The sequence below is a fragment of the Mustela nivalis genome, assembly GCF_964662115.1.
Source record: "Mustela nivalis genome assembly, chromosome: 9".
Taxonomy (NCBI): Eukaryota; Metazoa; Chordata; class Mammalia; order Carnivora; family Mustelidae; genus Mustela; species Mustela nivalis.
The window spans coordinates 109964852-109989859 of NC_139028.1; the positions used below are offsets into that span (position 1 = coordinate 109964852).

Here is a 25008-nt window from a genome sequence, read left to right on the forward strand (position 1 = left end):
TATCTCCCTGTGGCCTTACTTTGCATTTGGCTGATGACTGTGAGGCTGGATCCCTTCTACAAGTTTATAGGTCTTGTGTGTTTTCCTTCCCTGAAAGGCTTCTTCCGGCTGTTTGCCCATTTTTCTATTGCTTGCCTTTTCCTTATTGATTTATACACAAGCTTCTTTTTGGAGGAAGGTTTGCATTAGGAAAGGTAAGGAGAGGAGAAGAGGGAGGGGAAGTTAGGGCAACTTTCCTGGCCTTAAATTTGGAGGACTGACCCGCACAGGTACCCTTTCAGTAACTGTGAAACAGAAAACCTCATCAGGTCCTCCAACTCTCTCTCTGGAGTCCACGCAGCCAGGTACAACGCAGAATTTACAATATTTGGATCTCAGAGAGGGGACATGGTACTTTGTAATGTCACGGCCAGAGTCTGGTCAGCCACTGGAACCAAATACGTTAATATTTCTGCAGCAAAATGTATGATTTTCCATACCACGTGGATTAAACAAAGACTACGGGCACCTTGCATCCCGTGTCGCCGCCACCAGAGTTATGAAAACTCTTTTACTTTGAGGGTCTCTGGGGCTTTTGAATGGCAGTAAAGGACTGTGCTTGACCTGTGCCGCCTTTCTCTGCCAATCTCTTGGCTGCTCCATGAAGGTGATATTACCACCCCCATTTATGTGGAGAAAGACCACCGGAGCTCAGAGAGGTTAAGAGATGGGATTTGAACACACATCCGTCTGACTCCACGGCTCCCCCACCTCCAGTTTTGCCGTGCTGCCCCCCAACCCTATGGGGGTGACTTCTGGGTTTCTCTGATCCCCAAGACTCTGGAGTTTGGAAACCGAGTCACAAGCCAGAGGAATGGATTGGGAGGGCGGAGCGCAGCTGGGAGTGAGTAGGTGTGAGATGAGATGGCTGAGCCAGACCCTCTGCCCAAAGCAGTGGGTGCTGGTGGCCCGAGCCTGGGATGCTCGAGTCAAAACTCTGCAAAACTTTCCAAGAGTCCATCATACCTTGGTACTGATCAAACATTCAGCCAGTCCTCTACTCATCCTCGATTGAAGTCTAAAGCCTTGACACCATGCAGACAGGCATTGACTGGAGATCTTAGCCATCACTGGGGCAGGGGGCTGAGGCTTCCCCCTATTAAAGTCAGGGCTCGAGCACCTTTGCAGAGAATGATGGGGAAGCCCCGTGATGCTAGGCCACTGGCAGGGAGAACTAGTGGTGTGCAGAGAGAGGAGGGTTACCGCTGCTCCTCCTGACCCACTCACCTCTGGAAAGGGGCCGGTTAGGTCTCCCAGGTCATCTAAGGCTTGGATAACTCTTTGTCTCCATCACTTTCTCATCCCTGCGAACTCCTACTCATCCTCTAAGACCCTTTCCAATTGTGCCCCCCTCTTTGGACTCAAAGTTATTTTCTCCCACCTCTACTTTTCCCAGCGCCCTTTGCTCTGACCCCTGCGATCGCCATTATACTTGACTATAATCAGCTGTGAGGACATCTGTGTCCCCCACCACAGTGGGAGGCTTGGCACAGAGCCAGGCTGAGAGTGAGAATGAATAAAGGAATGAATGAATGCATGTTCTTGGTTAAGGGTTAAGATAGGCAGAAATGTGGGAGGTCTTAATGAGCCACCTCAAAAAGCACCTTGCATGTGACTTGTGGAGGGGGACATGGGGCGACTGTGATGTCTGGCAGGTAACAATGTGGGCTTGGACTTGGACCTGAAATCGTATTCTGGTCCCAGCCTGAAGTCACCTGCTTGGGAAACCCTGGTTTCTTCCTCAGAGGGAGGCTGATGACTCCCAGCAACTCTGGGGCCTGATATCAAGGTTCCCTTATCTTAGGGGGCTTTAGCCCACCTCGGAAAGTTCCAGCCCCGCCCCTAGGAGCGGGGGGATTTTCATCCCGTGCCCACACTTGAGCTTCATTCACCCAGAAACTGCTGCTCCAGCAGCTCTCGGAGACTCGAACCAGAGTCCCTCCAGAGAGCCAGTGGGTGGGGACAGGCCCCCTGGAAAACCCTGTGTGGCCCAGCAGGGTTTTGGCTTCCACTGAAACCCTGAAACCCAGTCCTGCTTCTTGCACAGGGGGCTGAGCTCTGGGGGATTTTATTCTTGAATTCTCCCTAGCTGAGCACACTAGTCCCTGTCCCGCCTCCAGGCCTCTGCTCATGCTGGAGACCCTACCCAGAATGCCCTTCGGCCTTCTCTCAGCGAGGCTGCCCGCAGTAGGGGAAAGACAGAATATGGGGAACAAACTTGGATTTGAATTCTGGGTCTGTCGAGTCCCAGCTTTGGATCCTTGGGCGGGGACCTCACAGGGCTGTCACGAGGATTCTGTACAACAATGTCTGTGAAACACGCGGCACAGAGGAAATCCTCAGTCACTGTGGGTCGGGTCGGTTCCCCCTGCCCCCGTGAAACATGCCTTGACCATTAAGGTCTGGGCCACAGGTCGCCTCCCCAGCAGTCACTTTCCAGACTCTCTCTCCTCTGGGTTCCTTGAGGACCCTCATGCCGCCGGAGAGATAGGGTTTCAGCCAGTTCTTGGCACCTGGGCTTCCTGGCTGGTCTCCAAGCTACAGGCCAGCCTGGGGCTCCCTCATCACCGCCCCCTTCCCGCAGCAGACCCCAGAGCAGGTCTGGCCATGGCACGATCCCAGAACTGTGGGTGGAGGTGAGTCTCTACAGAGACTTCTATTAAAAATAACGGTAGCTAGGATTTGTTGAGAATTTACTATACGTTATGCTTCCAAGGTCTATCCGAGTGGATACAGATCTAGTTCATGCTTTTAATTAAACAATCTGGTCTATGAATATAATACAGTATCTTTAATTATTTCCTGCTGGTGGGCTGTTAGATTAACTTTCTTTTTTTTAAGATTATTTATTTTAGAAAGAGTGCATGAGCTGGGGCGGGGGGCCGGGCAGAAGGAGAGGGAGAAGCAGACTCCCCATCATGGAGGTGAGCCTCATGCGGGGCTTGATCCCAGGACCCTGAGATCATGACTGAGCCAAAAACAGACTTTTAACTGACTGAGCCACTCAGGCGCCCCTGCTAGATTACTTCTAATTTTCTTCCAGTACAAACGGAGCCACAGTAAAAATCTTTGTGCACGTCTGCATATGAATATGCCAGAGAAATTTTTCTAGGATATATACGGAAAGATATAATTTTGGGGTCCAGGCATGACCGTCTTCAACTTTTTAAGGTATTATTGGCCATGTTACTATTCATTCTATTTTTAAGGATATGATCATCACGTATAATTTCTTTGTAATCTGCTTTATCCATCTACTACGTGTACGTGCACATACCCAAGTCTATCACACACACGCTTTTGTACACGTTGACTCAGCAAGATCTTGGGGACTTACTGTGGGCAGGGTGTTGGGTCTTTCTTGTCATGGGACTTCAGTCCTGGGAGGTTTTCACACCTGTGAAGCAAGCTTGGCATGTAATGAGATTTGCCTGACAGCCCCATAGTGCAGAGGAAGCTGGGTGTCCAACCCGGGCAAGTTTGATTCAAGCACCCCACCCCAGACCTGCTGAATCAGAATTCTAGAGGAGGGGCTCGACTTCTACCTCCTGCACTCAGTCGTCGAATTTTATGGGAAATCAAGCAGTGGGAGCCCATGAAAAGTCAGTGTTTCTGGCCTGCTGGTCTCTCTTGGAACCCCATCTTTTTTGTTCTCCCTTGGGATTTATATTGAGTTGCCCATGATTCTCTGTGCTCAGCAGTGTCTCGTCTCACTGTCTGGAAGCTGCAGAGAAGGTATAGTCTGGTATGGGAGCCTGAGTGAGCGAGCCTTGGGGTCAGAACCGCAGAAGCCTTTGCTTTTGGAGGAACTCCTGTTCCCATGGCAACTGCAGGCCACATCTCATCTCCAGGACGACCGGGCACCATGCTTATAGAGCCAGGGAAGAGGGCCGCCAGACGTGAGTGTGGGACAGCTCTGTGAAGATTTGTAAGAAAGATGGGGAGGAAGGAGGAAAGAATGCAGTCTCTGGGGGAACTGGAATAGTCCTTTTGCCGAGGAGAAGGCTGAAGGGCCCTTGGAGTCATCTTTACGCCTGGGACGGAATGTGCATTCGAGGACCAGATGCTCTCCCCTGTCCATACACAGTGTCATACCTGGCAGAAGTCTGGCAGGGCTCAGGGAACTTCCCAAGGTCACATAGCCGGTGATCAGCAGAGAGGGCTCGGGGCACGATTCTGTCTGTCCCCCAAATCTGCATTCTGGATAATGAAAAAAGGATTTCTGGAGAGGTGTCCTCGTGCGTGGGAAAGGCCACAGACCCTCCCACTTCCAGAATCTTCCCGGCCTCACGCGTCTCCCCGGCACCTGTTCTAGTCACACACGTGGTGAATGGTCCGTGGGCGTTCATGGCATTGAATGCAGGTCAGCCGCAGACTCATTTCTCGGCTCGCAGCCTAATGTCACTCACACTCCCTCGCTTTCTTGAGCAAAAGAGAGACGGGGAGTTCCAGAACTCTGGCAGACCCCGGAGCTGGTTATGTTGCCTTATTCTGATGATAGCTCTTCTTCTCTTTCAGTGGAGGTTATGAGTTGCTTTTGCCCTTGACCTCCCCTTGACCTCTCCTTGGATTTGGTGGGGGAGGGGATGGGAATTCCACCCTGGGGCAAAGCCCCCCCCCAATCCCATCACACTGGGGAACAGGGCTTCAATACATGCATTGGGAGGGGCACGAAGGTCCCGTTCATAGCATGCATATTGAGTTTCCTTTGTGTCCCCAAGCTTTTCCTAAGTAGGAGAGGAAAGAATGAAAATAACAAAAACTGTCAAATAAAGTAACCTAGGGCCAAAACACCAAGTCACTAACTTGTCTCCAGGTTCCAAGGGGAGAGAGATCACCCCAACCTTCCTGGGCTTGGAGATTCCCAGCAGGTGCAGCCTGGTCCATTCCTCACAGTCGCCCAACACCAGTCACCTCTGTGAACGAGGGCCATGCCGTCCAGCCAAGCCTCCCAGCCAGCCTCAGTCTCTGGGACAAAGTAAACTCAGCCCTGCTGGGTGTCACAACTCCTCCAAGTTCCTTCAAAGACAGAACCCCGCTGGCTGTTCAGGATCAGGTTCGAAGTTACTTGTGTGAGCCTGTACCACGCTTCTTTCCAATTTTAATGGAATTATACGTTGTTCCTTTTTCTTTCCAGCTCCATGGATCACCCCCCATTAGCAACCTCAAGGAAAGTTCTTGAAAGGAAAACATTCACATGGTCCCGGCCCCCTCCCTGTCAGGACACCTCCCCCGAATGCCCCTGCTTCTGTTGGTGGTTGGTTCTGTTGTGATTGCCCCTTTCTCCTCCAAGTTGAAACAGGGGCTTCCGAGGGGGTAGGAGCCAGCCTGTGTTGGAGAGCTGGTGCCGAAGGGACTTGGGCAGCTCATGGCTAAGCTGTCAAGGCCCATGGTCTCCAACACACCACGCTGTCTGGTGCAAATATGATGAGTCACATTTGTCATTTAAAATTTTCCTGGAGCCACATTTTAAAAAGTAAAAACCAACAGACGAAGTTAACATAATGATATATTTATTTAACCCAGATGTCCAAAATATCTTTCCAGCATGCTGTCAATATAAAACGTTATCAATGAGCTATTTTACATTCTTTGTGGTATTGGTTTTTCTTCTTACCAAGTCTTTGAAACATGCTGTATGCTTGGTGCTTAAAGCCCACCTCAATCCAGACACTAAAGTTTCATCAGCAGGACTTAATCTGTATTTAGATTTCATAAAATTTACTATGGGAAAGGTAGATTTGCAGGTCAATGTGGCTCGAACATTTCAGTGATGTTTTCCAATGACTGGATTGAACATCAGTTTTTAAAATTCAATTTAGGGACGCCTGGGTGGCTCAGTTGGTTAAGCGGCTGCCTTCGGCTCAGGTCATGATCCCAGCGTCCTGGGATCGAGTCCCACATCGGGCTCCTTGCTCCGCAGGGAGCCTGCTTCTCCCTCTGACTCTTCCTTCCACTCTGTCTGCCTGTGCTTGCTCTCATTCACTCTCTCTCTGACAAATAAATAAATAAAATCTTTAAAAAACAAAATAAAATAAAATTCAATTTAAATGAATTGAACTGAATAAAATGAAAATTTCCACCATATTGGACAGCCCAGCACTACACAATCTTCCATTTCAGACAAAACAATCTCTAACATGTCCAGATTTCTATATCTCTGCTGCATTTATACATAAAAACTCTTTGCATATGATGAACCCACCCCTGAACTGATAGACTGAGGGAAGAGGACAGATTTCCCATCTATCTCCATAAGATGTTGGAAGTTGTACAATGTAGTGGTTTAAAAGAGTGGATTCTAGAGCCAGACTGCCCAGGTTCTAGTTTTGCCTCCAATACTGACCAGCTGGGTGGCCTTGGGTGACTTACTTAACCTCTCTGTGTTGGAGTTCTCTCCCCTATGCCACTTCACCGAGGAGTTGTGAGGATTCAAATAACCAGTACAGCGGATAAAGCACAAGGCTACCCTCTATAGGGGCATACAGTGAGTGCTCAACAGACGTCATCTTTCATTATATATTTTATTTAATTATAATAGAAGGACAGAAGGACTAGAAGAGACCAGAAAGCTATCAGCCTGTTGTTTTGCAAGTGAGAAAACAGGTCTGGGGTGTATAAAAGACCAATCCAAGGTCACAAAGAAAACTAATGATAGAAATCAGCTGAGACCCACTTCCTTAATGCTCAGCCCGGTGACCTCTCCGCTCTGCCTATGCTGATATTTACAGGAGAGGAAACACTCTGGCCCACTGAGCACCTGAGCTCTTCATTTCGCCTCCCAGGAGCAAGGATGGCTCTGGCTGACATGGCCACGCCATCCGCCAGGCCCTCTCTGCAGGCTCGGGGGAGAAGAATGCGGGGACGGTTGGCTTAAAACTCATTGTACCAGTGCTGCTGGATAGCCTTGTAGCCCCAGGAAAAAAGGCCCATTTGTTTCTTTGGAGACCTTTAATTTTCATTTTATTGTAGACGTTAAAAATTTAGAGCAACAAAAGGAGAACGCCAAAACTCACTGTATGGGTATATTTCTTACTAGTGTTTATATTTTTCTGAAGCTTTTTTTTTTTTTTTTCTGTAGGAGAGATTGGGTTTCATTTATGTATATCCTTTTAGCATCTCTTCTGGGCAAGGCACTGTGCCAGGTGCCAGGGATATGGGAGTGAACAAAATAGAAACTAGAAACAGTCCCTGTCCCCGTGGCCCTGAGAATCCAGCGGGATAGATGGGAATCCACGGTTCATCACCCAAAGAACCATACTTGTATGTGGCCGGGGCCACAGAGGGAATAGTTCCCAGGGTTCGAGGAGAGGGCAGAATGGGGGACCGAACTCGGGCTCCCTCTAGGTCCCGGAAGACCTTCAGAAGCTTGAAACCAGGCTGGGCGGGGGCAGGGGCTGGAGGGGAGAGCGTAACCATGTTTATAGCATTCCCCACATCATTAAAAACTCTTTGTGAATATAGTTTTTAAAGATTTTATGTATTTATTTGTCAGAGAGAGAGAGATACAGAGAAAGCACGCACAAGCAGGGGAGAGGCAGAAGGAGAGGGAGATACGGGCTCACCGCTGAGCCCCACGCGGGACTGGATTCTAGAACGCTGGGATCATGACCTGAGCCGAAGGCAGATGCTTAACCGACTGAGCCACCCAGGTGTCCCTTTTTGTGAACCTTTTTTGCAAATACTTTAAATGTGGATCTTCCTAACCAATCCCCCACATGCTTTTAAGATAATTCCGTTGTCTCTGCTTGGGAGATTTTTAATGTTTTTACTATTAGAAATGACAGGGGAAGACTGTCTACCGGGCAGTGTCTCTAAGTCTTGGCCGCAGGAAGGTCCTGGGAGTCATCTCATTTCATGTTTATGATGAACTGCAGTGGGGAGCCTATTGTTCCCGGTCTGCAGCGCGAGTGCCCATCGCTAGGAGACATTAAATGATCTGCCTGAGTCACACGGTTTGAGAGGGATCCAGCTGGAGAAAGGAATCTAGAACGTTCCAGTTCTGACATGTGGACTCTAATCTCTATGCAGCCGTCACGGTTATTTCTGGAGGACAGGTTCCCAGAAGTGAAACTGCTGGCTCAGACGGGCTTTGTTTGTTGCTGCGGTCCTTAGGGCTGTTGACTTACGGGCTCCCAACACCCCACACGAATGTTACAAAGAAAACATGCTTTGTGGCAGGGGATGCCTGCTAGGCTCTGCACGCTGGTTCTCCCTGTGGGGCCCTCCCTCCGCGTGGCTGTAAGTCCACTCCGTGCACCCTGCCTTGCCCCCCAAATGCAACCCAGCAGCATGCCTCCCACATCAGCCACTCGGCAAGCGTTGACTCTGTGCCTATGCTTTCCTGAGCACGTCTGTTGGAGCAGGGGCGGCAAGTGCTTCTCGCACCCCTGGATGGCCATGCTGGGTGCGGTGTACAGGGCCCCAGGGCGGTGTTCAGCTGAGCCCCTGACAGGACCTGACAGCTTCCCCGCCAGCCAACGGGGGCCTCAGCCTCTCCTTCAGTGTTGATGCCTCCTTCCTTTCCATGGAATCCCACGGGCCTTGAGGATGAGTGTCCCATTTTCTTAGGCTCCAGGCAAGGTGACTTCATTTCTCCCGTCCTCACTCACCTCCGTCTCGTGTCCCCTTGGCATCTTGCCCAGGCTACCCAGTCCGAGGTCCTGTTCTGTTCTGCTTGGGGCTGTGGCCTGAAAAGTTGCCACTCCCCTGGGCTGGGGGGAAGCTTTCTCTTCTCCCATGTGGACACCCACCCCTGCATTTCCTATCCTTTGCAGAATGGGGGGCACAACTCAAGATGATTTTCTGGGGCACACAGGATAATGGAACTTAGTAGTTGAACTTAGTATTGAATAATGCGTGGTAAGAAAAATATTTAGGGGTGCCTGGTGGCTCCGTTGGTTGGGGTTTTTCGACCATTGCTTTAGAAAAGTTGTAACAGACTACATTTTCTTCTCTGTATCTTGCTTCATTCCTCAACATAGCATGGGAATCCCTCCAACTGGTGTAACTCCAGTTCACTCTTTATAAAGGCTACAGAAGCTGATATGCTGTAAATGGACCATAATTCATTCCATTTTCCCAACGAATGAGCACTCAGTCTGTTTCCAGTGATTAATTATCTGAGAACCATGGTCGCTTTTTTAAAGCAATGAACACTTAAAAAAACATTTTTTTAATTTATTTGCGGGGGAGGCGCAGAGGGGAGAGAGAATATCAGAGTCTGGGCTGAGCGCAGAGCCTGACATGGGACTTGATCCCATGAGCCTGAGATCATGACCTGAGCTGAAATCAAGCATCGGACACTTAACCAACTGAGCCACCCAGATGCCCCTGCAATGAATGTTTCTATATTCAAGTATCTTAACGCTGTAAAGCAAATTCCCAGGAAAAGGTAGCGGTTCCTTTTTAAATAAATTTAGTGCATCAAAAAGTGACTCGATCTAAAGAAAACTGTAAAGTATGTAAGCCGGCAAAGGCAGTAATGCTCTTGGGGGAGCGCCCATCCTACATTGGGCCCTCGGGGAACAGAGGCCCGGATGGAAGGGGAGGGGAAGGTAAATTCTGCTTTTGTTCCTATAGGCACAGGGCTCAGAAAACACAAATGCCAGGATCCCTTCTTGGGATGGGGACAGGAAAATGCCTGTGACCCAGAAAAACAAAAACAAACCCCTGAGTATGCACAAACAGCTTTGGTGACAGCTCTCCTTGCAACTGATGGTTCCTGCTGGCTCCTCCATCAGTCAGTCAATCAACAATCACTGAGGTGGGCATGCGGGGTGGGTGGGGGGAGGGGACACAGGGCTGGTTCAGCCTTGGGCCCTGTTCTCTAGAGTTTTGTGGTCTAGCAGAAGGTGCGTAAGTTTTCACCTATAAGAGAGTGGTTCCCCAGACCCAGAGAGCCCTCCACAGAAACACACACACACACAGACGCACAAAGACACTCACACACAAATGGTCACAGCTATGCACTCACACGCCCCATCACAACCACACACACATGTGCAAACACACTGCAGCCAGCACCTTAGTCTCCCCTGTGCCCACCCCGTGCGTGGATTGAAAACCACTCTGGTGCTCTGGGGCCGTTGCTGTGGGAACCGGGATTCTGCCATCCTAATTTGTGGGCCTCTGAATTCTTGCTCTGAATATTGCATTAGCCATGGAGTCTGTGCTCTGAATTCTGAGTCCCCTCCAGGGGGTCAGCCTGGGCAGCCAACCAGGGAGTTGGTGAGGACAGGCAATTCTAGGCCTGATTACTTTCTGTCTGAATGATGGAGTGGCCCCGATGGATGCTTGTAGGGGAACTGCGCCAGCCGGCAGGGATGTGGGCGCTCCTGCCCGCACATTTAGGTTTGAGCGCAAAGTATCCGCTGGGGGTGGGGGGAGGGGCTGAGACTAGTAGCAGCCGCCAGAGCCTATAGCTTCTCTCCGTCAGGCCAGGCCAGGCTGGGCTCAGGTAACAAGCACAGGCTGAAATCTTTATGGCTTAACCCCACAAAGGTTCACTTTCTGGTTTTAGGCTTTTTTGGGTTCTTTTTTAGTTTGGGGGGATTTGGGGGGGGCACCCAGATCTGAACTGGAATACAGGTTCACTTCTTATGCAAGATTCTAGCGTGGCCAGCCTCCCCCGCCCTCTTGCAGTCGCATTAGGGCCTCAAATAGGGGCACATCTGAGAAAAAAGAGATGGAGGACACTCACCACCTCTTACCTCCATCGACATGGCAGGGAGCCCACGTCCTTCTTCCCAGACAGCAATGGCCCCGCCTAAGTAAGAGACCCTGCGTGCAGGCGAGCTCCTCTGGGAGCACCACGGTCTCTGCCACGGTCCCCTCTTTGTGCTTCCACTCTGGACGGTCCCTGCCCAGTGTGGAGCCGATCCCCTGGAGACAGTTCAGAACCAGGTTCTGCTTCTTGCTGAGCTGGGCGGCCTCAGGCCATGGACTGGTCAGGGACTGCCACGAGGAAATGGGTGACACGATCAAGATAGGAGCATTTGAAGGGGCTTATTTACAAAGGGTGAGGTCCGCAGGAACTGGAAGCCAAGGAGCTCTTGCCACCCAGGGCCCAAGGAGGCGAGAGCAGGGAGTGGTCAGGGAGACCGGAAAGAGAGAGTCAAGGCGAGGAGCCACCACCTTCAGTGGGGGACCTCACAGAGAAGGAGTCAGGGGAATGAGCACCGCCACCCCCCTCTCCTCCCTCCCTCCTAGGTCCGCTGTGGCTCCCCATTGGCTGAGCCAAACTGAAACTAAAGTCCAAAAAAAAAAAATCAGCCCATCATGGCCGTGTGGACAGAGGCTCTGGAGGGAAGAACGGACATCCCTTGGCATAGGAGATGGACTTCTGTCTTTGGGCCTCGCTTTGCGTTTGTAAAAAGTGAATGTTCCTATCTAATGGTGTGGTTGAAGGGAAATGGAATAATACGTGCAAAAAACACATGTACTGGCATGTGTTCGGCCCTCAGCGACTGTGAGTTTTTCTGTATCTGAAAGTGCTGTACAGCGGGATGGTGCCACCCCAGGATGCACCAATTGCCCTAAAGTCTGGCATGAGTGTCTCAAACAGATTTCCCAAATGAAAATGTTTTTCCTAACTATATTGTTTCCTAACAATAACCCCCATTTTGGAGCTTCTGTATGTCAAGGATAGTACAGACATTGACTTCTCTTAGCAAAACACAACTTCCTTAGGTGTTGTGACCAACAAACTGAGACTCTGGCCGAGAGAGGTTGGTAACCCATCCATGGTCACTCAGCCAGTAAGTAGGTCTGTCCCCAAAGCCCACCATTGTTCCTCCACTCAGATCTCCGAGTGCATTCATTCAATTCAAAGACAAAGTAGATGTGGCAGCAACAACAGAGCTTGAGAATTTCCCTACCCTGAATGGAGGCAACTCTGCCCGAGGTGTTTCAAAATCCCCTGTAGGCCCTGCTCCAGAAAGTGGCCCTTAACCTTCAAGGCGCCTCTGTGCCCTCTACCCCTGAGCTTGCTCACCCACCACGCCTGCTGCTGGTTGCTTCCAGGTCACCCATCTCCAGCACCATCTGACCAGCCCAGCACCAGCCAAGCAGAGAGCCAGCGCTTGGAGCCAGGTGAGGAGAGAATCTTTCTGGGGGCCCGCAGCCCGCTTATGGAGACCAAGCAGATGGTGTCCCGGGTGATGGGAAAGGGAGATGACTTTGAAGGGATCAGGGAGGCTCCCTAACTTCAGACAACACTTCTTCCTGAATCAATGCCCAAAGTGCCACAGTTCCATTCACTCTGAGAGCTTAAAGCCACCATTTTCAAAAAGCCACTGATCAAGGGTCACATACGCAGGGGCATAAGGTTCAGTGAGCCTTTTAAAGGGATGTGTTGCGAACAATCTAAAGGACTCTTGGTGCGGGTGGGATGCGTCCTTGATTAACTCAACAGATATCTATTGAGCTCCTCCTCTGAACAAAGCTGTGCATCACAATAGCTGCCCTTAGCCCCCTTCTCCTGACTCTAAGGAGAACCAGGTTCATGCCTAAAAGGGGGCTCAGGGATGAACCAGCCCAGCCCCATTTTGCAGATTGGAAGGCTGAGGTCTAGAGCCCAGGGGATATTGTCCAAGATAAGGCAGTGGCGCCCCTGGCAGCCGGGCATGCCCACTCCCATCCCTGAGACCTGCTGTCCCGATGGGTGGAGGCCTCAGCTGGCATCCTACACCTCCAGGACAGAGGCTCGGAATCCGCCTGGTGAACGGGAGCAACCACTGCAGCGGGACCGTGGAGGTCTGGCTCAAGCTGTCCTGGGAGCCCGTGTGCGGGGCGCTCTGGGACAGCCTGGCCTCTGAAGCCGTGTGTCTTGCACTGGGCTGCGGGGGGGCCTGGGAAACCACACAGCCCACCTTGCCATTTTTGGAGAAGCTGCCTGGGCCAGGCGTGGGGAACTCCAGTGCGGCCCCAAACTCCACGCTGGCCCTGGCGCCCGCCGTCCTGTGCAGAAGTCCCGACTGGAAGCTGTGCAAAGTGGTGGAACATGCGTGCAACAGCAGCGGGATGCCGGCCAAGGTCACCTGTGCAGGTACCCGCGGACCGCCCCCTGCGCCCTGCCCGCCCCACCCTCAGGCCTTCAGCCATTGTCCCTCACTCCTGTCCCCAGTCCTCGCCACTGCGCCCAAGCCTTACCCTCCAAACGTCCCCCCCCCCGTCCCCCACCCCACCCCAGTCGCAAACAGAGCTGGTTCCCACGCTAGAGGACTGCAGCATTGCCTCATCTCCACTCCAAGCACGTCCTCTGATCAGGCCCCAGACCACTCCCCTACTAGATCTTCCGTTTGACCACTTGGGTCCCCAATCCTTACTGGGTCTCTGGTCCTTACTGGTCCCGCGCCTTCTCTCAGATAGGACCTCGATCTCTGCCCCTACCTCCCCCGTACAGGTTCCGCAGTGTCCCTTAGCATTGTCACTTTCCAGCCCCAACCTGCTCTTCAGGCCCCGCCCACCAGGTTACTAGCCCCTCCCACCAGCTCCGGCCGCCCACCCATGGGTGTCCAGCTCCGCCCCCAGGTCCCTAGTTCTGAGGAGTTCCCCACCTCTGCCCATCAGGACCCCAGTCCTAACAGGGCTCCCCAGTCCTGCCCACCGAATTACCCGCTCCTCTCATTGGATCCACAGCCGCCACCCTCCCGTCCTCCCTTCCTCAACCGCCTGCAAACCCTTGCCCCTCCCCCCGCAGAGAACCGCGCCCTGCGGTTGGTGGGCGGCAGCAGTCGGTGTGCAGGCCGCGTGGAGATGCTGGAGCAAGGCCAGTGGGGCTCGGTGTGCGACGACACGTGGGACCTGGAGGATTCCCACGTGGTGTGCAGGCAGCTCAACTGCGGCTGGGCGATTCAGGCCGTGCCCGGCTTGCACTTCGCCCCTGGCCAAGGACCCATCCACCGGGACCAGGTGAACTGTTCAGGGGAAGAGACCTACCTGTGGGACTGCCCGGGCTTGCCAGGAGACGGGTACTGTGGCCACAAGGAGGACGCTGGCGTGGTGTGCTCAGGTCAGCAAGAGGGGGGTGGGGGTCAGAACCTCGGGGCAGCCCCCAACCCATACGGAAGGCCTGGGTGCAGGGGAGGGATGGCCCCTGCTGATGTGAGGTCCAGTCCCCCAGGGAGGGTAAGATCCAGGCAAGCGCAATCGGAGGGACAGAACCTGGGAAAGGAAGCCGGGTGGAGTTTAGAGGTGGCGGGGGATCCAGAGTTGGAGGGACAAACCTGTCCACCTCCTGGAGGAAACGACATGAGAGGGGAGACTCTTCCCCAGTGCGAGTTGGTCACCTGATTCAGAACAACAAGGGGAGACAGAGGCAGGGAGGCCCCTGAGGAGGCCGTGGGCAGTGCGGAGGAGGCCATGAAGTTCCGGTCCGGTGAGACCTTCTCTTAAATGTGCGTAGGAATGGGGAGTGGGGGTCTCGGGAAAGATGCATTCTGACTCAAGAGGTCCGAGCAGAGCTTGAGACTGCATTTCTCACACGATTCCACGCCATGCTGACGCTGCTGGTCCGCGGCCCACAGTTTGAGTAGCCGGCCGGCCTGCCATGCCGACCAGAGCGGGCAGAGCAGATGGGGGAGGGGGGGTTAGACGGAGGAGGGAAAGCACTCGGGATCCAGAGGCAGACCGGCTGCGGGCGTTTGCATTCATGAGTCCGGTCTGGTGCGGGGTTCGGCCCAAAGCACCCCGACCTGACTCTGCCCCCGTGCCCCACCTCTCCCCTGCAGAGCACCAGTCCTGGCGCCTGACTGGGGGCCGCGACCCCTGCGAGGGGCAGGTGGAGGTACACTTCCGTGGGGTCTGGAGCACAGTGTGTAACAGTGAGTGGTACTCACCGGAGGCCCACGTGCTCTGCCAGGCCTTGGGCTGTGGCACCGTGGTCAGAATCCCCAGTGGGCAGCCCCACTCCCTGCCCGGCAGAATGTACTACTCGTGCACGGGGAAGGAGTCCACCCTGTCGGACTGCTCCTGGCGGTTCAACAACTCCAACCTCTGTAGCCAGTCAAGCGCAGCCCGAGTCCTCTGCTCAGGTACCCCCTCCTCCCCACCTCCGCTTCACCCCCTCCCCCAGATTTGCACCTGAATTGGAAGCCTGAGAACTTGCACTAGGTCAGGAATGACAAGGGTGCCCACATTAGAGGGGCCATTGTTTGCCGGCACTTACCAAGAGCAGGCAGACAGGGCTAATCAAGCAGGTCATTCTTGCCCACAGAACCTCAACTCAGCCCCCAGATATTTACTAAGGCTTTATTATATGTTAAGCAGTGGCCTCTGTTGACTGGAATTGGCTCAGGAGATGAAACCAGCTGCTGTGCCAGGGCTGGGCTGGTGATCGTAGGTGGGTATAGGAAAATAATATTGGGGGACAAGAGTCTGGAGCCCCGATCACGTGGCAGGCCCTGGGGAGCACCTGATACCTCTTCCCTCATCGGGAAGCCTCATGTCCACGTTATGAATTGGATCCTGCCCTATTTCACTAGATCTAAGGGGGCATGGATATGTCACACTATTATTATTTTATGTACCATAAAGGGCAAAAATGCTGCCAAAATAAAGTCACAGCATGTCATCGGTTGTAGCAATTGATGTCATCTCTCCAGTTTCAGAGATGTTAAAATGTGTTAGACCCAAAGAAATATGGCGTTAATGTCCCTGTGGAGTTGAGGCACGTGGCCGTGAACTCCTGCTGTGTCACTCACCCAGGGGGAGGCTTCCATGCCATGAGTATGTGGACACCTATCCTAGCCACTCCGCAGGGGAGCGAGAAAATCAGGGAATATCTACCAAGGGACTTTGTAAGCTCCATGCCTTGCCTGTGAAATGATTGTGGTAATGATCCTCATGTCGGCTTCGCAGCTCCCAAGGCCAATGGGAAGAACGAACCCAAGACTTAACAGAGAAAGGGATCTGTGGTCGGTAGCAGAGTTTTACAGAAAGAAGAGATACTTCTTTTTATTACCTCTTATTCTAACCAAAGAAACTTCCCAGCATCTAGTCCATGAGCTCTTCCTTATTGTTGAGGGGTGGAAAAGGCAGGTTTCCTTAACTATATGCCCCCTCCCCAACGGCCCTGCTTCCCATGGAACTATGCCCATCACTTCAGGTCATGTGTCTGTCTTGTTCAGTGTCTAACACAAGGGCTGGCGCACAGTAGGTGCTCTGTAATATGTGTTGAGGGCATGACCTGTGCTTTCTGACAGGCTCCCGGAGTCTGCTCAACCTGTCCACTCCTGAAGTCCCTGCAAGTGTTGAGCCGGTCACCGTAGGTGAGCGTCACTTGTTCTCGGTTTCTCAGAGAGGTGGGTGCATGCGTGCAAGTGTGCACATGCGTCTGAGTGTGTGTGTGCACCTGGGAGGGGCCCGGAGGTTGATTCCCCATCCCCCAGCTCCAGACCATGGCCCCCACCCTGCTGCATGGCTGCTTTGGTTCTCTCCCCTCACCTTCCTGCATTGTCAGAGCCCCAGCTCCCCGAATCCTGGTACTTCACGGACAGGAGCCCACTCTCCTGTCAGCTCCTGCTCAGCGGGGGAGGATAGAGCTGAAGAAAGCCCGTGCTGGTCTGGTCTGCCCCTGGCCAGTGGCAGGTGCACCAAGGGTAACAGGCAGTGTGTTTCTCACATCCCAGGCACTGGCCCAGAGCTCTCCCGACACTCTTTCCTGGCCCTGTAACCCTCCTGGCGTCCCCATGGGGGAGGTCTCCTTAGATCCCTTACACAGAGAAAGAGGTTCAGGCTCAGGGGGTGAAGGCATGGGCAGCCAGCATTGGCTGGAGTGTGCACCACGCTGTCTGCCTACCAGCTGCGGCTTGGTCGCTTGGTTGCCTCCCAGGAAGACTCCTGAGGCTCAAATTCCAGCCGTGCCTCCCACTAGCTGGGGATGGTGGGCAAGTCTCCACTTCTCTGAGCCTCAGATCCCATGACTGTAAAATGGGAGTGATAATCATGGTAGCTTTCTCCTAGCGCTGCTCTGAGTCTCCAGTGAATTAATTATTCCTTTTTTTTTTAAGATTTTATTTATTTGACAGAGAGAGAGAGAAATCACAAGTAGGCAGAGAGGCAGGCAGAGAGAGAGAGAGAGAGGGGAGGAAGCAGGCTCCCTGCGGAGCAGAGAGCCCGATGTGGGGCTCAATCCCAGGACCCTGAGATCATGACCCAAGCTGAAGGCAGAGGCTTTAACCCACTGAGTCACCCAGGCGCCCCTGAATTAATTATTCTAAAGCCCTTGGAACAGGGCAGAGTTCGCAATAAGCCGTGTCTGAGCATTAGTTATTCTCTTGATTATTGAGTCCAGGCGTGGAGCCCTTCAGCAACCCCAGGATGGCCACAGGGGCTGGCCCAGGTTCACGGGCTCTATGCCATCCCCTGCTTCCACCAGAGGAGGGTGGACGAGGGCTTGGGTGTGGAGTGGAGGGGCACCTAGTCCTGACAGAGAACCTGGTTGTGGATGAGGGCACAGAGAGGGAACAAAACGCTGGGCATGACATAGTCTGTGGGGAGCTCCAGCCAGGACCGCAGGCACCCGCTGGAGTGCTCTCTAACCCGAGGTCAGGGCAGGGAGCCCATCTCCCCAGACCACACTCTATCTAGCCCTTGGCCCAACAGCCCTTCCCTCAACCCTGGTCCTTCTGGGCCCCCATTCCCTGTATCCCCCACAGCCCAGCCTCTCTCGTGCACCCACTTCCTGCTGCTAAGTCCAATTCCCAGGCTGGTCCAAGTCACCCCCTTGGCCGACGGAGAGGAGGGAAGAAAATGAGAAGGAGGGGGTCATTTCTGGGGAGGAGCAGACACTGTCCCCAGCCAGGGAGTCAGGACAATCTCATCCCTCTGGCCCCCTGTGATGCTGTCACTACCCTCCGTCCAGCCCTGTGGGCCACATAGCCCAGGCCTTATTTCCTGAGCAGGAGGTGGTTCCCGTCTCCCCTCTGACCAGGGCTCCGTGCACCTGTGCCCTGCAGCCTCTGTCCAGGCTTTGGGCTCTTTGAAGCAGGGATGCAGCCGAGAGAGGAGATAGTGAGCCACACCAGGGCTGCAGGGCTGGGAGGTCCAGAATCACAGCCGTCACCCCTACCCTCAGGGAATACAGGTCTTGTAGGAAAGAGGCATCCAGGGCACAGAAAGGAGATCTTGCTCTCCTGATGGCCTGTTCACTGCCAGAGATGTCCACAAGTCACCTTCTCTGGGAAGCCAGCCTTGGTCTGCCCCCCAGAGAAGTAGGTGCCCCTTGTAGGTCCTCATGGTCGCCCATACCTCCTCCCTGCAAGTGTGGCACCATAGTGGATTGAGTCGACATATCGATCCCTCCACTAGGCTGCGCCCTCAAGGCCTGTGATGTCGATGTCACATTGGTATCCCTAGGGCTTAGAGGGCACACAGTAGGCACTCAATAACTGTTGAGCAGAAAGAGAGAGTCCTGTGGGCTGGTGGCCAGGGGAAAGTTTCCTTCCGTCAACTATTCATTCACTATGCATTTCTTGAGCACCTACTATAGGCCAAGCTCCTAAAAGCAAAAAAGAAGAGGGGTGGAGGATAGGTCCAAAAAGGAAGAGGGTGAGCTGCAGAGAGGCTGGAGAGGCAAGAAGGGCAAGGAGAAGTCTATGTCCATTCCTCTTTCTCCCTGACGTGGGGTTCTTGCTTCCAGAATCTTCTGTGACCGTGAAAACAGAGGACTGGAAATCACGGGAACTAATGCTCCTCATCCTTTGCATCATTCTGGGGATTCTCTTCCTTGGCTTACTCATCTTCACAGCCATCATCTTCTTGAAAGTTAAGGGGAAATACGGTAGGTTCAGAGTTCTGGGAGCCACGGGAAAGACGCAGAGAGAGAAAGAAGCAGGCCTGAGGTGTGGCCCTCTCAGGGGGAGGTGGGCCTTGTGGGACTCCAGCAGGAGTGGTCGTGATCCAGCAATGGCCACCCAGCCCTGGCCCCAAAGGGCACCTCCTGATGGGAAGGATTTTCTCACGTGCCCAGCAGAAGTGGTCCGTGCATGGAGGGACCGACCAGACTCTGTGTGTACATGAGTGTGTGTTTGGGGTGAGGGCTGAGGAGGAAGGTGTCTAAATGAGAATAGGACCAAGAAGGCTGAGACAGAGCAAAAAATGACTTGTAGAGTCTTTGGCCCCCCTCCCTCAGCCCTGCCCGTAATGGTGAACGACCAGCGCCTACTCAACACCACCCCAGAGGGGATCAACAGTTATCAAGATGTTCCCATCACCATTCCCAAAGAAGAAGGTAAAATGTCACCCACCCTGGGGGTGGGGAGGGTTGGGGAGGACAGGAAGGGTATCCTTTCTGGAGGGTTAGTACTGTTTAGGTCCAAACAGTAGCCCTGCTGGAGAGGAGACCTCAGCCAGCCCACTGGGGCCTGTGTGGGACCTTGAACGTGTCTTGTCTCAATCTGGGCCCTGAGGGGCAGAGGACCTTCCAGGGTAGTCATTCCAGGCTAGGCTTTGAAGAGTTCTGGAACAATACAGGCTCAGGGCACTTCTCAGAGGACAGTTCCGCCCTGCTCCTCGGCTGGTAGGTTTGGGACAGTATGACCCCTTCCAATGGCCCGCCCCATCGGCCTTCCTGCAGAGCCCCATCAAGATTTTTCCTGGAACATAATTTTATTTCATATCTTCGGAATGAACGAAAAATGGAATCGGTCATCCATCTTTTACAACATGGGGGTTTGCGGTTCTTGCAATTCTTGTAAAGGAACTTAGTCAAGCTCAGTCACATTGCATTGTGACTGTATGAAGTCACCCGTATTTGAAAGCATTCAATGACAGGAAAACCAATACAAAACTCAGCCAAATAATATAAACATCCCCTGTGCATGGTGTCCAAGTATTCAAGGGGAGAATATGAACACAGAACCTTGCCCACAGGTTGGACTCAAGGCACCTGCTCTGTGACTATTACAGGCTAAGGGTTAGGAGTGACACTGCCTGCCTCTCTGGGCAAGGCCAGGGCCCCCCGGTGCCTGAGTTCCTTCAGCTGTAAAATGGGGACACGGATGTATGGACTTCATAGAGTCACTATGAGAATCCCAATGAGATGGTTTCTTAAATGTCAGAACAGAGTCCTACATGTGATGACGGCTCTGTGTTTGGGAAAGAAACAGATGTTAATAGTTCCCCGTGTTTGAAATGGGTGGGGGGAGCTTGGAAAACCCAGGCTGGATGGTCTTGTACAAGACGGGCTCTCCCTGCCCCTCTGTCCCTGGTCGCTACTCCCTGCTGCCTCTCCCTGTGCCTTTCTGCCTCCACCTGGCCACGCCCCCGACTCTGCTCTCTCCCCAGTTCCCCAGCTGCCCATCCAGGTCCAGGCCCCACTTCCCAAGGACTCGGACTCCAGCTCGGATTCAGATTATGAGCACTATGACTTCAGCGCCCAGCCTCCCGTGGCCTTGACCACCTTCTACAGTGAGTGCCCGGGCCGGGGCTCCCCAGGGGGCCCACCTGCCCCAACCAGGGAGAGGGTCCTGTTGGCTGAGGGCCTTCAGTGGGGTCCACCTCATCACCCCTGCGTGCCCAGTGACCTAGACATGGTCCTGCACTGAAGCTTTCCAAGTGCTTTGTGACCCTAGAGACAACTCCATGTTTCTAGCCTCATTTTTTTCTACCTTTGTCTTTGGCCATGTGGGGTCTTCAGACCCGCCCCCGACCTCACCTACAGGGGGCTGCGTCTGTGTTGGACCAGGAAGTCCAGGAAAGAGCCACACTCAGATGGCTTCTCACGTGCTCACACCCCTTCTGTGTCCCGTCCTGCCCCTCGCCTCAGCCCTCCCCCTCCCTTCATGGTGAGCCCAGCTTGAGCCTCTTAGCCGGCTTTTCCAGCTCTCCTCCCTTCCCGCCGGGGAGCGGAGCAGGACAGACGGAACTCAAGGCAGGGCCCCCGCAATGCCAGAGGTTAGAGCAGAGAATCTCACACCTATGGTGTGACTCCTTTGGGAGCTTGTCCAAGTCCTCCCAGCTCGCCCCAGGACCCAAGATGTAAGTTGGGATGAGAGTTTGACTGTGTGTGACTGAGGCCCCAAACGGCAGTGCCCTGAGCAGTCGGCAGGGCCCCAGGCTCCGGCTTTCTTGTTGTTGTGCAGTGCCTAGGACCTCGCCCTCCTCCACATGGTCCAGAATGGTTCACTGCCATGCCCACATCCTGGGCAGCAGGAGGGCAAGGGAAGGTGGGGTAGGGCGTACCCCAAAAGGCAGGATGCCAGAGACACTCACATCACTCCCACTCATAGACACACACACACACACACACAGGCCAGAACTTACACACACCAGCTGCAACAGAGGCCGGCAGACAAAGCCTCCGTCCTGAGCAGCTATGTACCCAGATAAAGGCCAGAGGCTCTCCAGCTCCAGGAGGGGAGAATGGATATAGGGGACAGCTAGCCGTCTGTGCCTCACCTGCTGAACCAGGGCCTCTGGGGCGGGAAATGAGTAATTCCATCAGCCACGCCATGAAGCAGGTCCCGAGAACCTGCTATTCCACACCCAGGCCTGTAAGATGCAGGACCAAGAATCCAAAACCCTACAACCCTGTGACTCAGATTCAGTGGTACAGGCCCAAGAGCAGACTCCAAGATCCCAGACACTCAAGTCCTTACGACGCAACAAATGCACGGCATCTTCTCTGTTCTGAAGCGACGGTACCCCAGAACCTGGGAGGAGAGGTTTCCAGACCTTCTGGCTTCTGCTCCAGGAAGGCTCCTAGACGGGGCACTATCTGCCCAGAACCTCCGGGGCGCAAAGCCAGGACTCGCCCTGTTTCCTTAAGCAGAAGGCGGGGTGGCTGCCTGACCCCAGGCTGGTTAGAGACTGGACTAGAACAAGAGCTGGGGGTCTGATGGCAAATGCTAAGCCCCTCTGCACCCCTGGGGTGGTCCTCGCACACTGTTCAGCCTGAGGGCACTGTCCCAAGTCACCGTCTCAAGTCCGGGCTCCTGGGAGGAAGAGGTGGACCTGCACCCCTCCTCACCACCCCCCTGCTTGTAGATTCTCAGCGTCACCGCGTGACGGAGGAGGAGGCCCAGCAGAACCGGTTCCGGATGCCCCCCTTGGAGGAAGGTGAGTGGGGCCGGGGAGGGGCGCATGGAGACAGTGATAACAGCTCACCCCGACAAATGCCAGTGGGAGCCCCTGTCCCTCTGTCCAGCAGGTCCTTCCTGATTCTAAAAGTTCCTCTTGGCAGTTAGTTCTTCCTTGAGTCTAATTGAAAGCCCTCTGGAGGCATTGCTGCTGCTTTCCTCACCATTCCCCCTTTCCTGGGCCAGGACTGGAAGAGATGCGTCCTTCCGAGATCCCACCGGTCGGCACCGGACACCACACGGCAGACGCCCCATCCATGGGCTCTCAGCACCGCCCCAGGAGCAACAGTGGGTCCAGCACCTCCTCTGGGGAAGATTACTGTAATAGCCCCAGCAGGAGGCTCCCTCCGTGGACGCCTCAGGTGTTCTCTGCGGAGAGAAGCCCCCTCGTGGAGCAGCCCCCCAGCCTGGAGCTGGCTGGGTCCCGAGGTACTTTTTTAGGTAAGCTGGGCCGGGAGGATTCCGTGCGCACCCCAGCCCCCCCCCCGCCCCCGGGTCCTACAGCCGACCTGGCCGGAGCAAGCATAAAGCCAGATGCCCTGAGCCAGGCTGAGTCCAGGATTCTGGCCCTGGGCTCTGTGGCCCCTTGCTGTGAGACCTGGGGCAAGTCTCCGCCCCTCTCTGGGCCTTCATTTCTTTGGTCACAGTCAAGTCAGGAACTTGACTCTTGTGAGCCATCAGAGCTTCCCAGCTCTGGCAGCTCCCGCGCTGCGCTGGCTGTCTGCAGGCAGAGAGTGACCGGCTCTGGGTGTCTCCGGCAGGGCCCTCGGCCGATGACAGCTCCAGCACCTCCTCCGGAGAGTGGTACCAGAACTTCCAGCCGCCGCCCCAGCCCCCCTCGACGGAGCAGTTCGAGTGTCCAGGTGCCGGCGGCAAGGGAGGTGGTCCTGGAAGGGGGAGAATGGACAGGAAGTAGGGGGCGTATGCGTGAGGGAACTCTGGATCCACTGGATTCATTAGCCCAAGAGGGAAAGTAGACAAGGAAAGGGATTTTTTTTAAAAAACAAGAATATGAGGAGGTAGGAAAAATGGATGTGGATGGGACAGAGAACGTTCCAAAGAACGCCTTGAGAGGAAGTGAGCTCCCCATTAGTAGAGGCATTCAAGCAGAGGTAACCGATGGCCCCTTGGGGGAGACTGTGGTAGCAGGCAGTGTGCCAGCAGTCAGGTCACCTGTCGTCTCCTGTGAGCGTGGAGACTACAGCCCTAAACGGCACGGCGGAGGCTCTGCCTTCTGGGCTGACATTCTAGCAAGGGAGATGGTCACGAACAAGATGCCATGAAGGGGGTCTGGTCACTGGACCTCACACAGCATCGCAGGGGAGGGCTGTGTCCCATGGGACAGGAGGGGCCGTGACCAGCCTCCCACTGACCCGAGCCTCCGGCCACACAGGGTCCCCCGCCGCGCGGCCTGACTCCCTTGACAGTGAGGACTACGACGACATCGGTGCAGCCTAGGCTGGGCCCAGCGAGGCCCCAGGGGGCTCCCTTCTGTGGGACTCCTGCTCTCCCTGCCCCCACTCTCCCACCCCGCCCTCCCACATCGTCCCCCAGGGGTTCACAGGCCTTCCCTGGAGAGATCTAGGGAAAGCGCTCACCCTGCCCTCACTCCTTCGGTCTCCATCCATCAAACAGAAGCTACTGGCCCAGGCCTCCCTCCGCCCCAAACAGCCCCAAGGTGGAGGGTACTGCCTCCGGGAGGTAGTGAGCTCTCTGTCTCAGGGATGGATGAGCAACCTGAGCCACTTTTCAGCGGCTGCGAGGAGGGGTTGTGCTGAATGACTCCTGAGGCCCCTCTTGATCCTCGGCCGTCTGAGCCTCAAACAGCTCAGGGCCCGGAGGTACTGAGCGAGCAGAAAGGGGCCCCATCCCGGGGCTGCTCACCGGACTCCCTCTGGAGACACTGGGAACCCACCAGAACACAGCCCTGTTCTGCACGGACAAGGCCTGGACAGAAGATCCTTACTTTGAGCTTCCTGTGGCCTCCAAAGATGCCCTAGCCCAGCTGCCCCAGAGACGCAGAGTTGGGCCCCTGGCCCCGGCGGGAGCAGAAGCACAGAGTCGTCTGCCAGGAGGGGTCCGGAGGCTACACTAAGCCCCCGTGCTCATCTGTCTGCTTGGACTCCTGGGAGCTTCCCCGAGGAGCACGTGACTATGCGGTGTCTCTCCCAGAGCCATTGACGTGTCCAGGCGACCTCCAGAGAGAGGCCCAAGGGCTCGGAGCCGGCTGCCAGTGTCCTGGTCTGAGTGTCCTGAGATTAAAGTCATTGCTGAATAAAACTGGGCCATAGAGTGACACGTCCTTGAGCTTCTACAATGCCCAGGCCTCTGTGTATGTGTTTGTGCATGTGTGTTCATGCGTGTGCCTGTGTGTGTGTGTGTGTTGTAGGGGTAGCCCTATCCATCACACTGGAAATGTTAGGGACCTGGAAAGCTCCCATGGCCCAGGGCCATGAAAAATGCTGGGGACACAGGAACAGGAGGACACGGGGCCTGCCTCCCTGGAGGAGGTGGAGGAGGACTCACAGGCCTGTGCGTTCGGCGGCCGGCTCCCAGCCTCTTCTCTGCCCCACTCAGGCCCTGGCTCACTGGCTCCAAGAATTTCAGAGTCATGCCGGGGGATTTGTATGCCCAGAGCCACCTGGCAAAGAATGGGTCCCAGGCCAGGAGGAAGGAGCTGGCAAGGAGGCGGGCGTATGGACAGCAGGGATGGGCTAAGGTTGTGTCCTCCTCCATGGGCTCTGAGGCTGGGAATTCAGCCCGGCTGCGAAGGCCAATGCCCAGCTCTGCCTTCGGGGTGAGGGCTGGGGGTTGGGTTTCCCCAGAGCAGGCAGGTGCTGGAGGAGGCCGGGCTCTGGATCCTGCCCTGCGGGGCTGAGTAAGGCCC

At 54.5% G+C, this 25008-nt stretch overlaps 1 protein-coding gene across 2 annotated transcripts in view; it reads left to right on the plus strand.

Moving 5' to 3' along the window:
* The window catches only part of CD6 (CD6 molecule), a 38491-nt gene extending 14090 nt beyond the window's left edge, over positions 1 to 24401 (plus strand). Inside the window, exons 2-13 of one of the 2 annotated variants that reach the window (XM_082748005.1) lie at positions 12064 to 12132; positions 12737 to 13087; positions 13742 to 14053; positions 14772 to 15074; positions 16245 to 16310; positions 18683 to 18823; positions 19175 to 19273; positions 20329 to 20451; positions 22030 to 22101; positions 22308 to 22562; positions 22883 to 22984; positions 23515 to 24401. In XM_082748005.1, the coding sequence (XP_082604131.1) occupies positions 12064 to 12132; positions 12737 to 13087; positions 13742 to 14053; positions 14772 to 15074; positions 16245 to 16310; positions 18683 to 18823; positions 19175 to 19273; positions 20329 to 20451; positions 22030 to 22101; positions 22308 to 22562; positions 22883 to 22984; positions 23515 to 23579 (1958 nt within the window). In that variant the 3' untranslated portion in view covers positions 23580 to 24401. The remainder of the gene's footprint in view (positions 1 to 12063; positions 12133 to 12736; positions 13088 to 13741; positions 14054 to 14771; positions 15075 to 16244; positions 16311 to 18682; positions 18824 to 19174; positions 19274 to 20328; positions 20452 to 22029; positions 22102 to 22307; positions 22563 to 22882; positions 22985 to 23514) is intronic. The other variant, XM_082748006.1, reaches the window with a different exon arrangement.
* Positions 24402 to 25008: the final 607 nt, after the last annotated feature.